At 41.2% G+C, this 18,211-nt stretch overlaps 1 protein-coding gene across 2 annotated transcripts in view; it reads left to right on the top strand.

The window, feature by feature from the left end:
* The window catches only part of GABRB1 (gamma-aminobutyric acid type A receptor subunit beta1), a 376,389-nt gene extending 359,185 nt beyond the window's left edge, over positions 1 to 17,204 (top strand). Inside the window, exons 9-11 of one of the 2 annotated variants that reach the window (XR_011468725.1) lie at positions 5,435 to 5,866; positions 8,051 to 8,075; positions 9,404 to 17,204. Coding sequence is in view for 1 of the 2 variants with exons in the window: in XM_070397125.1 (XP_070253226.1) it covers positions 5,435 to 5,776 (342 nt within the window). In the remaining variant the exon portion in view is untranslated. Of the gene's footprint in view, positions 1 to 5,434 lie in introns of both variants that reach the window. The other variant, XM_070397125.1, reaches the window with a different exon arrangement.
* Positions 17,205 to 18,211: the final 1,007 nt, after the last annotated feature.

The raw sequence follows: 18,211 nt of genomic DNA, 5'->3' as shown, positions 1-18,211 counted from the left end.
TATACAATGATGAACAGCAACAGCAACAAAAAAGCAGCTGTTCTCCTAGAACTTACATTTCAGTTGAGGTCATCAACAATTGTGTAGATACATGATCTGATGATAACTGTGGTGAAGAAAATGATAGGAAGCTAGCCAGGTACCAACCTGGGCAAGAGCATTCCAGGAGAGAGGGAACAGCAGGTGAAAAATACCCTGAGGACTTAAGGCATCAAGGGACAGCCAACAAAAGGACAACATGACTGGAGCAGAGAGTTCAAGGGGCAGAGTAGAGTGGTAGGAAAGGAGGGCAGAGGTGCCTGCAGGAGCCAAATCACAGGGTGCTTTGTGGATTCAAATGGGAAATACTGATTTTATTCTATGTCTTGGGAAGTAGCTAGAAGATCCAAACAGAGGAGACATGATCTCTATTACATTTTAAAAGGTTAACTCCAGCTGCTATGCAGAGAAAAGACCAGAGGGCTCATTCCTGGAAAGAGGGATATCAATTAGGCATCAAGAGTTGACGGTGGCGAGAAGTGGTCAGAATCTACTTCTCCAAAACAGAGCCATTAGGATCTGCTAATCCACTGAATGAGAGAAATGAGGGAAATAAAGAGATCCAGGGTAAATGTGTCTACCTGAGCAACGTTCTGGAAAATGGGCAGTTGTTTCATTTTATCTTCATCTTTTATCTTCTCTATTTCTTTTTTTTAAAATATATTTTATTGATTTTTTACAGAGAGGAAGGGAGAGGGATAGAGAGTTAGAAATATCGATGAGAGAGAAACATTGATCAGCTGCCTCCTGCACACCCCCTACTAGGGATGTGCCCACAACCAAGGTACATGCCCTTGACTGGAATCGAACCCGGGACACCTCAGTCTGCAGGCCGACACTCTATCCACTGAGCCAAACCGGTCAGGGCTCTTCTCTAGTCTTGAGTAATATATGCGGTGTTTAGATTTATGTAAGTTTATGCTTAACCTTTTATTGCTTCTAGGAATATTAAAGTTTCCACTTCTGCCTGTAGTTGTCAAGACAAGTAAAGAGACATGTAAATCATCTCCTGCAAAGCCTCTGATTCCCTTTATACTCCCCCCCCCAAAAAAAAATTTTAGGAATTTGAGACCAAGGAATTGAGGTGGGCAGCCCTGGTAAGAACAAATGAGTAACAGCAACAGCGTAAACGTGGTGCATTATAGGAGTGGGATGGGCAGATGGAAGCTGGGCTGTGTGGCTCTCTGTTCTCTGCAGGGGGAGCGGCCATTCCACTGGACAGCTGCATTGCATAGACTGCAGGCTTCTGGAGGGCAGCTCAGTCTGTGGCCAGCATCACTTCACTCGGCTTCCTGCTCTGTGCTTCAGACCCACTTAGTGACTATGAATCTAATTGAATCAGTTAGCAAGAAGGAAATGATTTTCTGTTTGCAAAGTAGATTGAGCCTGGAGGTATTTCTCAACAGGGCTTTAAAACTGCCACTGAAAACAAGATTATATTTTATTCCAATTACACTGAAATGAGTTCTGCTATGTTTATATATTTGAAATATCCGGAACAATTATATTCAGTGAGTGGCAACATTTTTCACAGCCTAAGGCACTGTTGAGGGGATATTGCTGGGGCAGAGAGGAGAGGATGAGGGAGACAGAGAGTGAGAGGGTGGGAGAAAGGATAGACCCAAGCTAGAAAATGAATTGCATGTTTGCATAGGGTTTCCACTGAGGGATAAAACACAGCCATCAGATCAATGTTTTGTGGATTTTAGACATTTAAAAATCACCCTTATGACGAGGGTGGGGGAAGGGGGAGAGATCAACCAAAGGACTTGTATGCATGCATATAAGCCTAACCAATGGACACAGACACCAGGGGGGTGAGGGCATGAGTGGCGGGGGGTGGGAGGGGGGGGGCAATGGGGGGGGGGGTTAAGGACACATATGTAATATCTTAATCAATCAATTAAAAAAAATTTTAAATCACCCTTATGAATTTTACACTAGTCTTTCTATCACTCAGGGTTCTCCAGAAAAAGGGAACCAACAGAAACAGAACAAACTTAGACACAAAAGGAGATTTATTTTAAGGAATTGGCTCATGTGGTTGTGGAAAACGGCAAGTCCAAAATCTATAAGGCAGACTGGAGACTGGGGCGGGATTCTATGTTACAGTTGTGAGGTAGACTTTCTTCTCGTTGCACAACTTCAGTTTTGCTTTTTTTCCCCCCTGACCAGTTCTATTTAAGATGTTAAGGTTTCACATAATTTCCATTTTATTGTATTTTTATTGAAGTATAATCATCATACAACATTATGAGTTTCAAGTATATAAAATAATGATTTGATATTTGTATATATCATGAAATCATCACAAATCTAGTTAACATCCATCACCAGACATATTTACAGAATATTTTTTCTTGTGATAAGAACTTTTGTGATCTCTCATAGCAACTTTCAAATATGCAATACAGTATTATTAAGCATAGCTGCCATGCTGTACATTTCATCCCCATGACTTATCTATACTAATAAAAGGATAATGTGCTAATTAGACCGGACATCTTCCCGGCGACCTTCCAGATGTCCTTCCGGCCAAAGTCACAGTGGCAGGGCCAAGGCAGAGGCAGTTAGGGGCGATCAGGCTGGCAGGAGAGAGCAGTTAGGGTGATCAGGCCGGCAGGCAGGCAAGCAGTTAGGAGCCGGTGGTCCCGGATTGCGAGAGGGATGTCCAACTGCCGGTTTAGGCCCGATCCCACAGAGATAGGGCCTAAACTGGCAGTTGGACATCCCCCAAGGGGTCCCATATTGGAGAGGGTGCAGGACGGGCTGAGAGACCCCTAGTCCTATATAATAAAAGGCTAATATGCAAATCGACTGAATGGCAGAATAACTGGTTGCTATGACATGCACTGACCACCAGGGGGCAGACGCTCAATGCAGGAGCTACACCCTGGTGGGTCATTGAGCTCCCACAGGGGGAGCAGTGCTCAGCCACAAGCTGGGCTCATGGCTGGTGAGTGCAGTGGCAGTGGCAGGAGCCTATCCCACCTCCGTGGCAGCACTAAGGATTTCAGACTGCTGGCTTAGGCCTGCTCCCCGCGGGGAGCAGGTGGGGAGTGGACCTAAGCTGTCAGTTAGACATCTTCCGAGGACTCCAAGCTGCAAGAGGGCACAGGCCGAGCTGAGGGACACCACCCCCCCCCCCCCCCCCCGAGTGCACAAATTTCATGCACCAGGCCTCTAGTTTATTTATAACTGGAAGTCTATCTTTTGACTCCCTTCACCCATTTCATCCACCTTCCATCCCCCCACCTCTGGCAATTGCCAATTGCTTCTCTTTATGTGAGCTTGGGTTGTTCTGAGTTCTTGGCCTTTTGTTTTTTGTGCAATCATTTGGTATTTGGTATCTATATGACTTATTTCACTTAACATAATACCCTCAAGGCCCATCCATGCTGGAGAAAATGGAAAGAGCTCATTCTTTTTTATGGCTGAATTATATATATACTAGAGGCCTGGTGTACAGATTTGTGCACATTGAAAGAAAATTAATTAAAATAAATATTTTAGAGGCCAGGGAGGGACCGCGGAAGATTGGCCGGCCAGGGAGGGACTGCAGGAGGGCTCCAGGGTGTGTCCAGCCAATCTTGCCCAGTCCTGATCAGCTGGAACCCAGCAGCAAGCTAACTTACTGGTCATAGTGTCTGCCCCCTGGTGGTCAGTGCATGTCACTGGTCGAACAGTCAGACACTTATCATATTAGGCTTTTATTATATAGGATTATTTATTTATTCATCCATCCATCCATGGACACAGGTTGTTATAGTAAACTAGAGGCTCGATGCACAAAATTCATGCAAGGAGCTCTGAGGGCCGAGGCAGCAGCAGCCCTGACTGCCACCCGGCCGTCGCCCCAGCCCTTGCAGCAGCAGCCCCGGAAGGATGTCCAGTCTAATTAACATATTACACTTTTATTATTATAGATACTGTTGAAATGAACATGGGGTACGGATATCTTTTTGAGTTACTGTTTTCATTTTCTTCAGCTAAATACCCAGAAGTGAAATTGCTGGGTCATATGGTAGCTCTATTTTTAATTTTCTGAGGAACCTCCATACTGTTTCCCATGTGATAACGTTTTTCTCCCTAAGAATGTAAGCATCCACAGTTTAAGGACTTGCCTGTTTTGTTCACTACTATCTTCCCAGGACATGTGTCCTCCGAATTTAAAAACAACAGTTGTAGTTGATAAGCAAGGCACTGCAGGAAGGAAGGAGAGGGTCCCCTAATCCATGTCTATGCAGTGAAATCCCAGGCTTTCCTTTATGTGTGAGCCCCTCCAAGGTTCGCCTGTAGTCAGGAGGTCTCAAGGTTAGGTTTCATGGCTTTAGCCAGAGGAAATAATTAAGGACTTGCACAAAGATTTAGCTTGAATATGTTCCTTGAAGGCTTGTTTACATGACACTACGAAAGTAAAACAAGCCTTGACATCTAACAATATATTAATTCAATTATAGTTTGTCCATATCAGCTATTAATAAATGATATCACAGGAATACTTATTAACATGGAAAGATTACCAGGTTATATTGCTAACTGACAAAAGTGGGTTGCAAAGCAAAATACACCAGAGAATCTGTGTGTGTAAATATATATGAACAGAAAAAAAGAGTGGGAGGCTAGCAAGGTGTTAAAAATAATGGACTCCAAGGTAATGTAATGGATATTTACTTTTTAATTTTAGTTTCCTGTTTCTAGTTTTAAAAGTTTCTATGTGCCACCTTTGTAACAACAACAACAACAAAATACCATATGTGTATATACATACATATAGACAAACAATATATGTATATACGGCTGTTCCCCCAAAATGTATACATATACTTTGAACAATTATAAAGGTAGTGTTTATTAAAGTACATCTTATTTTCAAAATTTAGCTATCAGCTGTTTAAGTGTGTATACATTTTTTGGGACACCCTGTATGTACCTCTATGGATTTAATGAGTGGTAGTTATTGACAAAAATAGTATATAAATATAAATACAGGTATAAATATATAGTTTATGCATATATACACACGTACACGTGTTTTGTGGGTGGACATCAATGGATAGATGGATGGATGGATGGATGGATGGATAGATGGATGGAGATAATGGTAGATAGGCAGAGGATAGGTAGATGATGATAGATGATAGATAGATAGATAGATAGATAGATAGATAGATAGATGATAGATAGATAGATAGATAGATAGATAGATAGATAGATAGATAGATAGATAGATAATAGATAGATAGACAGATCATCCCCAGATCCAGGAGGCACGCAGAGCAAGATGACTGCTTGACCAGGTTAGATGAACCCCATGCGGTGTCATCAGTTACAGGTTAATGAAAACAAGCGACTATCCCGGCAGCTGTGCCTGAGCATGTTCTTTCTCCGTCAGGTCGACACCCACGGCAACATTATCCTCAGCACCCTGGAAATCAGGAACGAGACGAGCGGCTCAGAAGTGCTCACGGGCATGAGCGACCCCAACACCACCATGTACTCTTACGACAGCGCCAGCATCCACTACCGCAAGCCCCGGGCCACCCGCGAGGCCTACGGGCACCCGCTGGACCGCCACGCGCACGGCAAGGGGCGCATCCGCAGGCGCGCCTCGCAGCTCAAGGTCAAGATCCCCGACTTGACTGATGTGAACTCCATAGACAAGTGGTCCCGAATGTTTTTCCCCATCACCTTTTCTCTGTTCAACGTCGTGTATTGGCTTTACTATGTACACTAAGGTCTGTCCTAAGGGTTCGGAAATGACTGCTTTCCTCCTTTGAGTTTTCACCCCACAGGTCCCCAGCAGCGAGACTGCTGTGTTTTGGAGGTAAGAGATTCAGCCATCTAATTGGTTTTAGGTCTTGCATATCAATTTTATTACTGCACCATGTTTACTTCAAAAAAGGAAAACAACAACACTATTTTTTTCCAGTCTACTGTGGTCCAGGTTATCAGCTCTTTCGAGCTCTATAATTGCCATGTTTACAAACACCCACGAAGAGAGACGTTAGATAGGCAGCTCTTGAGCAGTCCTTCCTAGTTGCCCTGGATTCTGTTGCTTCATTTTTAAAATAAGAATGAAAAGAGGGCCTAGTTCTCTGTGCAAGCTGCTTCCTGGTAAACTGTAACAGTCTCATACTGCCAAAAACAACAACACAATTTCCAGGATCTCAGAAGAAAAAACACACAAAGCCATTGACCAGTTACAGATTTCCAGGAAGGAAACAAAGAGGAGCCTAGAAGAGAAAGACTCCTCCCACCCCTAATTCTCTCAGCTCTGCTAGAGGAAGAGGAGGGAGGATTGGCAGGCACTGGTGGAGGTCATGCAAACCCAATCTTGCCAGTTTCACCTCCCCATTGAGCCGGACGTTCTGAAAAATATTCTTTCTCAGACTTCCAGGCTGATTTAAAATTAACATTAGACTCCACCCTGGTAACCATTGAGAACATTTTTCCTTTCTTCTTGAGAATGAGGAGTTGGGGGGTTAATGACTTTTTTTTTTTTAACTATTTCAAATGAACAGCCCTGAACTCATTCATTAGCCTGGAATCACTTGACGCTGACATGAAGCCATGCCATCACATTTCCCTGGTTCCTGCTCCAGAAAGAGTGAGAGGAAGGGGGATGGGAGAAGAGGGTTTCAAAGATGGGGATCGTGAGCAATTTTTGCTTGAAAAAATATTGCTCTTTCCATGAAGAAGGCAAGACTTATCTGCTGTGAAAAGGGTGCCTGGGCAGTTACCTGAACTGCCAAATCTTAAATCAAATAGTATATATTTCTTAGCCTTCCAGAGAGCAGTTTCTAATGGTGATAGGCTAGTTGCACCAGCGTCAGCTGGCCCCTTATGGCTCTGCTCTCTGAGCTCTGCATTCCAAAATAGGAAACGATTGCTTCAGGAAATGCACATTGCACCCATTTTGGTGTCAGACTTCTCTGAGGCCAGATTTCTATTTTAAAGGAAACCTTCAAAAGGGCAAAACCACAGATAACAACAATGACAAACTCACTGGGCCTTCAAACATTTACACCAGACCCTAGCTACACTCATTAATCGCTGTCATCACTGCTCTGCCTTATCTCTGTTCATAGGTTGCTTTGGTCATGGTCATCATAGTAGGGGCGTCTCTGAGTAGCCCAACACATGATTCTAAATCACTCTAACCAGCTGCAGATGAGACTCATACCATTTATGTCATTAAAGACCCATTGCTTTTTTTTTTTCTTCAGCTGAGCATCAAAGAATTCTGTATCTTTATTTGCATGGTGTGTGAGACCCTGAGTTTACCAATCAATTATGGAGGCGATTGGGACCTACTCCTTGGGTGTAAAATAAGGGTTGAGGAAATAATAGGATGATTGCCTCACTTAAAGACCTGGCTTTCTCCCTAAGGCTGTGATTAGGGTCCATGTTTACAATAGCATCAGCTGCTAGAAATTATAGTCTGCGTTGAAAGATAAGGCTGAATTCCTATCGATGAGCCCAAGGAGGGAGAGTTGTAAGATATTCTTCTAGAAAGCAAGAGGAAAAGAGAATCCCAGAATAAATGAATGGTTATGGCTGTAGTCAATATACGCTAGTAAAAATGTAAAAACTCTGCTTTAACTGGGAAAATCGTCTCAATGGTTTCATAAGAAATTAATAGGGTTACAGGGACCAAATTTTCATTCGGGTTTTAATTGTATACTCGCAATCCCCTGGTCAAGGAAATCTTTAGCTTCTGGGGATAAATATTTTGAAACTAATTAGTTCCTTGGCAGGTGAGATGCTCTGCCATTGTAAAAATCCCCCAAATGACTGTAAGGTTAATATTTCCAACGACCGCCCAGGAACCACTGTGTAGCCATCTATTTTAAACACAGAAAGGGAGATTTCTGGCTAATGCCTAACAGGAATAAATCATTCTGATGTCAAAGCTCTTTAAAAGTTTTTAGAGGTGAAATGCTAAATCAGAAAGGAAGTACCCATAATCCATGTTCCTTAACAAAACAATTTTTCTTTATCCGTTTAGATCATTCTTCTTGGAAAAGATTGAGGTAATTTATATTTTTATTATTTTTTTATCTTGCCTTAAAAGTCTAAAGAATTTTATGCTTGTAGATGAAAATGTATCTCTAACGGGGGAAAAAAAGAACATTTTGAATTCTTATATATTAACCTTTGTAAAATTCGTAAGCCTGAATATTCTATCAGGCATGAAATGGTGTCACTGTCTGGCCCTCCAGATGGTAAGGGGTCCCAGCCACCATTATGCAAGTCCTGTTAAATAGCTCTGATTTTAGAGGCCCTGGCAGCCAAAAAAAAAAAAAAAAAAAAAATTGAGAAGCTGCCATATTTCTTCTGGACGCCTCCCAGCAGAACCCTCCCCTCCTTGGACCCCACCCACTCTTCCTCCAGGCTGAAAAATGCATGGAAACATACCCGTCCTTCTCTGCCTCTCTCCCTTGTTTTGCCCAAAATGATGTACATAAAACAGGAGAGTTGTTAGACATTCTTAAGTGCCCTCACACGGATCCTGTTGCTGAAAGATTCAGACCCATGCCTAAAACAGGGGTTACTACTGTTCAACTATTATTTGGTTATTTTCTTTTTGCCATGAAAATAGCCATAATCTCCTTCATTACTGAAGTGGCAGCGAGGCTGAAAATTGTATGGACTCTCTTATGCTACCGTCATGTCCAGGGGACCCCATGTTCACAATCCATAAACTGTGACAGATATTGTGTCATAAACGTATCCTGTGAAACCCAGCATGCATCCCATCTTTCACTGGACAGTGATGACGACACATTCATCCCTTCCACTCATGTTGTTTGGCTTAAAATGTCAGGGGTGACGTGGGTTAACCTTACCAGCTTCGTGAAGCAAAGACCCAGGTAAAGATGTGTTTGGCTTGAATTACCCAAGACTGTTGCCTCCATTCTCTACATTGCCAAGTAGAAACAGCAGACTGGATGGTCATTCTGCTGATTCAATGATACGTGTTTTCATACAAACCATCTTAATTGTGCATTACAATCAGTGAAGGAATTTGAAAGTGCCAAGAGAAAAATGTGGTGCGGAGAATAAAGTTTGGTTTAGGGATCCAAGAGTAGACTTTCCTTAGACAAACAGTATGTACAACACACAGAAATGTTGACTAAATTCCAACTTTCTAAAATCAATGAGTACTTTATAAATATTCATTTCAAAAAAGAGCGCAATTAAAATTTGCCAAGGTCAACCAAAAAAATAAGGTATATTTATAATGCTAGAAGGAAACTATCTTCAAGATTTCTTATACGGACAATTTTGAATAGTATCCGACCAAAGGGTGATATGCCACATTTTTTTTTTCTAATCAAAGTGTAATCGTTTATCCCAGAGGGAAGCAAAAGGCATGTGCCAGCATTTGTTCATGGTGGTTCAATCAGCAGTTACTGGGATGCGGAGGACAAACAAAACTATCTCCGTTTTCTGAACGCAGACAAGTAAACAACAAGGTACACTTGGTAATGGAATGTTGACTATTATGTAAACTTCCTTGTAAATTCTGTACATAGTTCATTGAACTGTCCCTGCTGCGTGGTGGCCCTCGGCTTTGGGTGGGCATCTGGAAACTCTGAGCGTTGTAAATAATGTCAGCTTCCAAGGCACTTGCTTTTCTCCATGAAGTGAAATGACTAGTGATTTGGGTCCAAACCAGAATCTTTTTAGCTCTTGCTCTCTCGCTGCCATGTTCTGTGTGCACTTGTGTAACTGCCAGGTGTCTGTGACCACTGCCTCACGCCCCACCCCCCACCGGAAGGGACAGTAACTGCGGGGAAGGCTGCACCCCTGTGGGGCTGGGGGACAGCGCACCAGCAGAGACAGAAACTGTAGCCCGCTGCTCCTGGAAATGCGTCCTGGAACGTGGACGTGTTTCTGAGTCACTCGACCGACTTACCTGTGCTTTTCAGGGGGTGAGGAGTGGAAGAGCTTATCAAAACCCACAGGTAATCCAAAGCTTCATTTGCACCAATGCTTTACCTTTGAACTTTCTCCCTTCCACAATGTTTCCGGGAACTTTTCCTAAGACTAGAAGTGGATGATGGATTTCATCAGGGTCAACGGTCAACTGTCCAAATGATGGGAAGGAGAAAAGGAAGAGATAGCGAATGACATTGATAACACAAGCTGGCTGACTCACTTCTGGAGGACCCAGAGGGAATCATGTCACTATTTTTAAAGGAAAAGAGAAATCTTCGGAATAAAACAGGTGTTTTACAACTGGGGGGCCCAAGATATGTTTGATGTATGCTAATTAAACTTAAAAGAGAATTTGATAATTAAGTATTCTCAAATGTATTTCTCTCCAGTCCTGATGTTCTTGGAAAAGACATTCAGAATGGTGGGATGTGATGCCATAGATGTGTTTCCATGCAAACTGGCAGTCCCAGAGAGGGTGGTAGTGGCCTCAGAAGTTCATAATATCCAAGCAAGCAGGGACATGGATTGGTATTTTTCTTAGTAATGTCTTAGAGTGTCCAATGTCTTTCTCAGAGGTCAGAACTTGGCAAGACAGGGCTTTTTGTGCCAGCATTTTAAGTGCCAGAAGGGTGCAGGGAGCCATCACTGTGAGACATTTTTGGTTCCAAGATGTGCCAATGAGAGTCTACCATCAACTGAATAAGAAAAATATCCTGTTAGAACTAATCAATTTCTACATTCAAACTACATTGTGCTTTTTACTTTAAACGTGCTTTTTCTAGTTAACTGAAATCAATGACACTGGCAGAAAATTAATTGTTAGAGGTTACAACTCAAAAGCAAACATTTGAAAGGGAAAGCTTTTTAATACAAGAGTTGCAAACCAGAAAATACTAAGGTCCTGGTAGCGTATGGGAAAGAGTTTGGAGTTAGCTTTTACTTCTCCAGGAGCAAGAATTTCCTAATTGGAACTCAAGATGTCTAACGTTTGTTTTGTTTTTCCTAATCAAAAAGTCCTTGGTACATCAAGGGGCTCACAACCGTCCCTGATTGGCCCCTACATACCTTGCACATCCTGGAGCAACCAGCACTCATCACAAAGGCTTCAGTAGGAAGTAAGCGTGGGAAAAGTCGGTGTAGTAGTTCTGAGCCAGCTGGGAAAGAACTCCATTCCATTGAACAACTCTGCCTGCATTTTTTCTGCAGACAATAGGAAAATAAATGAATAAAAATGAATCATTAACAGACATGGGCAAGAAGGAAAAAGATGAAAAAGTCTTTCCCCCTCCTCACTCATCCACTTCAGCCTTTCAACTTATCCGAATTTCCGCCTACTGAGGCAGGCCAAATAAACAATACAAGAGGGGAAAAAATAGTAGTGCTTTGATGAGCCACTCTGGTAATGGCAGGGTACACCTCCTATTAGCCCTCAAAGCTACTAGTAAAAACGCTGAGGATAACTCTTTTCTCTACTCGTTTTGTATATAAAGCACCATAATAAATTATAAACAAATACAATAAAAAATAAATATATAAAGCATTAACAGAGAGGCCAAATAACTTGGTGCATTTGCCTTAGGTATACAGGGTCACAGATTCACTAGCTTAAAATAGCCCCAGGGGAAGCCAGAGGACAAATAAGAGCAACCAGTGTTGCTATCTGGCCCCTAGTCTCCCTGGGCTTCCTTTTGAAGAGAAATGAGGGAGGGGGGAACATTTTCCAGTATAACTTTTATAAGTGAAAAGTATTAAAATGTGATGTGTGTGTGCAATTTGCAGGTGTGGCTGTGTGAAATAGATTACCTCTCTTGTGTTCATCCCTTCCCAGCGCCATAGAACCCTAACCCTCATGCCTTAGCCCAATGAAATTGATTCGTGTATTTTTCCTCTTTCTCATTTCAAACCTCAAAAGCTATTCTGCCCATGAATTGCTGAAAGCTTCAGCTTCTGTGGGCGTATAGTGCACGTCTTCAATTGAATCCACACAAAAATAATAAATTTTAATAATTTTCCCAAATTCCTTCTCCTGTCGCCTTTAAGGGGCCTTGGGAGGCAGCTTGTGTGCTCACATAGCCTCCTCTGAACTGCCTTGGGTTAGTTTTTTCTGCTTTTCAGTCTTGACGTGAAGAGTACATGTGTTTACATAAACCTTCTCTCTCCCAGTGTAATTCAAACTAAAGTGGAAATAAAATCATCAGCTGAAGCCTAGGAAAATTTATATCTACACCAATGTTTGATGATAATACCATCTCTTTACCTTATAGCTGTAATATGGTGAATTCATGCAGTATCAATTCTTTTTCGTTATTCATACCCTCCTTCAGCCTTAACTGTACACCATTTAACAATCTATTATTCCTCCCAGAATAGCTTATCATTCAAGTAGCACACGACTAGTTACAAACCAACCTCCAGGAACTTGACCCATTTTACCCTTTCTGCATCTTATTCCTATTACAGATTTTCACCCCTGTGCATCGCCCTACCTACTCTGCCTTAACCTTCTAGCAGACACTAAATATAGTTAGTAATTGGACAGGTCATAATGCAAACTGTCTAATTTTCCCCTATAAAATATGTAGAACTTCTTTTTCCTCTAGATAGCATTTCTATACTTAGAAAATAGCGAGTTCTCTAAACATTATACTTAGCCATGTGCAACCCAACGTTAAAAGTTAACAATAAATGAGCTGCATGGTCAGCGGAGGGAAATTATAGTGGGATACACAACATCCTGGAATTCAGACTGTGTGACCAGGCCTTTGTGCTGTCTCTACCACAGCCCAATTGTGTGACTTTGGACTTGCCATCAGGTGAGCTCCAACCTCCCTTCCAGAACTAAGTTTCAGAGGGAGTTGTTTTCATTTGTATAGGAGAGTCCCAGAAATACATAGGAGGACCACGGCCTCTGCTAACATAGCCCCACAAATTTAATAATGTTCCTTGTTGCGTGTCGTTGGGAGTAAGCCATCAGGGGTCAAGTGAATTGAATTTAATACTTTTCTATGTTCCTTTTAAAAATATATAAACATAAAGTTAAATTGGCAGGCAAGTGGCAAAAAAATATTTTATTATTTTGGTAATGGTCTACAGTATTTCCTTTAAGAGCATCGGAGACCCTCAGATAAGGTACATCAGGTGGCCTCTACTTTTAGGTCTCCAGAAGATGTCACTCAGTCAGGAAAAGCCAAGAAATACCCCTCATGAGTGGAAAAGCCAACTTCTAAGTAACATCTGAGCAGAAATGCTGTTGCAATCCCCTTCAATGCTGCTCCCCGTTCCTGGACCCCATCACTGTCTTGTGTTCTTTTTGCCTTGATGATCCCGGTGGAGGAAAGAGAACAATTTCCACTCCCAACAGCTAGATTCCATGCATGCCCAGTAAACTGTCTAGTTCTCCTTTTATCCTTCTCCACTACTCTTCCCCCAGCCCTCACGCCAAAGCCTTTCATTCTTCCCTTGAAGGAAAGCCCAGAAGGAATCGTTGTCACAGCAACTGAAGAGCCTAAATTGTGCCCTGGTTCTTTTTGGATGACATTGTTAGGGAACATATGACCCAGCTTTCCTAAGATAGTGAAACAGTCCCAGCGGTGCGTAATGATCAATAGAACCACCTTTCACTCCCAAATTGTCCATTTGCATGATAAGTTATAGAGTCAAACTAATAATCAGCTCTCAAAATTCCCATACCTGGAGGGTATGAGACATATTAACAACTTAATGTTAACACCTTGGGAAAAATGTATGTCTTGGCTCCCTATGGAATCATTTGTGAAGTCTGACCTGTCTTCTCCACCACTAATGGGCACCTTCTTTCTCCTTGTCCCCCTTCTCAGCATCCAGCAAGCTAATCCTCAGGTTTTCCCGACTCTTCCACTGCCATGGCCACACATCCCAAAAGCTTCTTGTTGCTATGCTTGAAGTTTTACACTTTATCCCCATTACCCAGACTTCCCTCTTCCTAGCTCCTTCCCAACAGGATTATAAATCAGGCCAACATCATCCAAAAGCCAACCATGCGCAACCTTCCCACATTCTGTTCACTCTCCTGCTAGTCCTCCCTCAATTCTTATGACCATTTTGTCCTAATAATAGGTATTTCATTTGTGCATTTCCCAGTACTATTGCAAATAGATGCTCTGCCTCCCTAAATAAAGTAAAAGATCCTGAAGGGTGAATGCCCCATTTTCTCATTCTGTTGTATTGCCCAAAGCATTTATTATTCTGCACATGGTAGAAGGTCTGTTAATGCTGATAAAACTACCCCCCTTGGTGATTGCAGCCATAGAGAAACACATGTCTCTAAGGGGCAATACTGCAGCATTACCCGTACTACTCTGTGAGGCAGGTGCTCCCTCCCCACTCCCCCCATGTTGTTTGAGCTCTAAAGAGCCTACTGGTATGTCTACAAATCTCTGAGTGAGTTTAAAAGCTGCAGTCAAAGTTACATTGAACCCAGGCTGTGGTCTGTGCAGAGTGGTCACTGAGATTTTTCCCCATTGCTTATGACTAAACAGACGGAGTCCTAATACCACCCTTCTAGATCCTGCCAGTTCTGGCAGAATGGAACATTCTGTGCTGATAACTACTGCTTTCCCTTTATGGAAAAAGGGAAATCTTTATTTAAAATTCATTTTTCCTCATTTCCCCATGTTTGCCTTCTTAAACGCCTTTTAAATCTAGGTTCTGTGGGGCTGTTTGTGCTCAAAGCTGGGACTACACTGCCTAGTTAGGAAACTTGAGAATTCAGATAATACTTACAGAGAGCATTGTACACCAAATTTCATTCCTGCCAAGAAATAAACAGAAGTTTAGAACTATCTAGAGGAATGGGCAGTTCTTGACATTCATCACTGTCCCTCAAGACTGCATACATAGATGAACAGTAAAATACATTTTCTCCCCCCCCCCCCGCCCCGCCTTTCAGTAGTTAATTTTCCTGTTCTCCTGTTATATTATTTACACGTTAGCATAGGAAATATATCATTTGCAAGCCTTACCTCAGAGTGGCAACCAGCCACCCCACTTTTACTAGATAACATATTTTTCTACTTAATATTCCCCCAAATACACCAAATTTCTTTTTTTTTTAAGCTAACGAACACACATTAATCTGTTTCCTACATCGTTTAAATATACTTATTGGATAAAGCTTGAAATATTTTATATTTTGCAGCAGTGCCCCTAAGACATTTTTTAAGGAAGCCCCTTGATTATTCTATCTTACTGCAGTGTCATAGAAACAGAATTACATATCCAAGTGACATTTCCCACTCAGAACATCCACTACTCTTCTAAGTAAGGAACGCTTGTGACCAGATATGCATATATTCATTGACCGTGTTGCTCTACTCCTCCGTTTAGAGAGGACAAGGAACCCTCTTGATAAAACTACCATGGGGCATTACTACAAAGTCATTAGGTTGCATGAAGTTTCTGGAAATCCCAAATAATATAAATGTTTACAAGGAGCAAAAAATGTTTGACATCTTTAAATGACCACCAGGCAGCATTTTATGCCATTGTGATTGGAACCTAATGACTAATGTGAAACGAGGTTGACATGTCTTTTAAAAGGTCAATGGACATGTAACTTGGAAAGATGAATATTGTATAAATCCAAATAACACTGTTTCTGAGAGTAGTGCATCTGGGTTAGGGTGGCTTGCTTGAAAAATTCTTTTGGCTGTCCATCATGCCTGAATGGTTATTTCACTCCTTGATCTGGGGAGACCTGGCAAAGGTCTGTGCATGGTGATTCTGGGCGCTTGGGAAAGCAGGATTCATTAGGCTAAAGAATGAGAAGATTATTATCCTGCCAGCAATGGAACACCTCTTTGGCTACCACCTCACCTAAGCCTTGATTAAATCCAAAAATTATTCTAACTCCCTGCAGTGTCGTGGAAAATCCAAAAATCAGCTAAACTTTCCAAATCAGACCCCTGCCATTTTCATTCACAGCACCCTGTACTAAGTAGCTGGGGCTTTCCAAAGCAGGTGCTACCTATATACAGAAAGAAATTCACAACTTCCGTTGCCTCTCCAATTCCGTTATGCTAAACTCACCAAATAGGTTAGAAAATGTTAATTGTTTGATTCTTTGTGATTTCAAAACTCCACTAGTCAATTTGCCGAATTGTCTAGTCACCCTCCTACCAAACATGATTTAGCTCGTCCCTATCAGATTGGTATCACAGTTCTTGCAAATGCTCTCTCCCTCTTTGTCAGCAGGCAGAACTCCTTTCATTGCAAAGAAATGTAAATCACAACATTTTAATGTTATTTTGCTCTTTTGACATAAAAGCATTTGCCTTCTTATATAAACAGATACTTTTGTATATCTACCAGACCCCAAATAAAGCTAAAATGGCAAGAATGAGCATTTCTGGAAACCTATGAAATTTTAATAAAAGGAGACAGGTTTAACAAATGTCAAGAAAAGAGGGGTAGACTCCTTACTTTTATAATTCAAGTTTCTATTTTGTATTCATCTATGAGCATTTTCTGACTGAAACTGCAGCTCTGTCTAATGAAACTTGTATGATTTTCTGTAGTTGCTTTTTACATTGGGAAGCAAACTTTCCTAAAGTGTGCTTGATTGTCTCCTTTCTGTTAGGGATTTGATTAAAATATTCTAGCTGTTTCAGTTGTTCCTTGTTATGTACTTAAAATATGTGACGTTATGCCTTTGCTATCTCAAAAACTATCTGTGGACAAAATCCATGAAGCCTGTCGACTGTGATCTATACACATGAAAGAAGAAATAGATTTTTTCCTCTAAGCAGTGAATCAGTGAATAAGAAACTGTTCGGCATCCTCTGATTCCTGACCCCTTTACCCTTCATGGCCTTTTTTTCTATTCGTAATCATTCATTGAGTAATCGTGTATTCTTGTACAATGCAAAATCAACTTACATGCAATCAGGTAAGGACACAAGACACACTTGTGCCCTCAATTTCAGGACTCACAGATACCCTAGCAGTCACAGGACTGTAGTTCACTCAATAGTTGTGTTAACGATGTGGCTTTGCTATAAACTAAGTTGCTGTTTTCTTTACTTTGGACTCTAAGATTTTAAATGTTGCAGCGAATTAAAGAAAACACATTTGAAGGCTGATCTCAAAAACCATCAGCTATTCCTCTGAAAGCCGTTGTGCAGCTTCTGAAATGTAGTTTATTGCTGTAAATATGTACTATTTATGTTCGCTTGTTTATTCCTAAAACAAATAAAAAATTTTTATTAAAAATGCCTACCTGTAAAAAGTTTACTTTGTACTATTTTAAAAACATGCACAACTTAAGATATATTTGTATAATATTTAAAATGTTTAAAATTCTGAATCTATCATTTGAGAGCTTTTATGGTAAAATTTAATACAAAGCAAAACCTTTATATGTTGAAGAAATTCTTTGCAATATTATCCAACAATTGGGGGAAACACCAACACTTTCCCAGGAGCTTATTTCTGTACCACTTTGACTTAAAAAAAAAACTATACTATATATATCTTATAAACATTTGAACAAATGGACAGTTTGTATATTAGAAAAAAAAAGTCCTCTTGTATTAAAAAATGATGCCTAAAGCAGATTTTAATAACATCCATTTGTGAGGTGTGTTATGGCAAATTTCTTTTCAAATCTTCACTGTAAATATATCCATTAGAGTTGGCCTACTCATCAGCCTTTCCTAATTTGAAAACTTCCAACCTCCAAACTCATTCTCTCCCTTCAGAAATATGTTGGACCCTAGCTGGTTTGGCTCAGTGGATAGAGTGTCGGCCTGCGGACTGAGGGGTCCTGGGTTCGATTCCGGTCAAGGGCATGTACCTTGGTTGCGGGCACATCCCCAGTAGGGGGTGTGCAGGAGGCAGCTGACCGATGTTTCTCTCTCATCGATGTTTCTAACTCTCTATCCTTTTCCCTTCCTCTCTGTAAAAAAAAAAAAAAAAAGAAAAGAAAGAAAGAAAAAAGAAATATGTTGGCAATAAAATAATTAACAAATTAAAGGTGTGAAGCTTACTTATCCATTAGTTGGTGGTAAGCGTCTAAATTCCAGAGTAGGGAGGGAAAAGGTTGTTAAAAAAGGAAAAATACAGCATGATTCCACTCATATGAAGTATTTAAAGTAGACAGACTCGTGGAGCAGAAAGCAGAATGGTGGTTGCAAGGGGCTAGGGAATGGCATTGGAGAGCTGCTGTGCTATGCGTAGTTTCAGTGAC

Source organism: Myotis yumanensis, unplaced genomic scaffold (assembly GCF_028538775.1).
Source record: "Myotis yumanensis isolate MYYU_CA2020_CCGP unplaced genomic scaffold, mMyoYum1.0.hap1 SCAF_1, whole genome shotgun sequence".
Classification (NCBI taxonomy): domain Eukaryota; kingdom Metazoa; phylum Chordata; class Mammalia; order Chiroptera; family Vespertilionidae; genus Myotis; species Myotis yumanensis.
The sequence above is the reverse complement of the archived record's forward strand: the minus strand, read 5'-3'. Positions and strand labels throughout refer to the sequence as shown.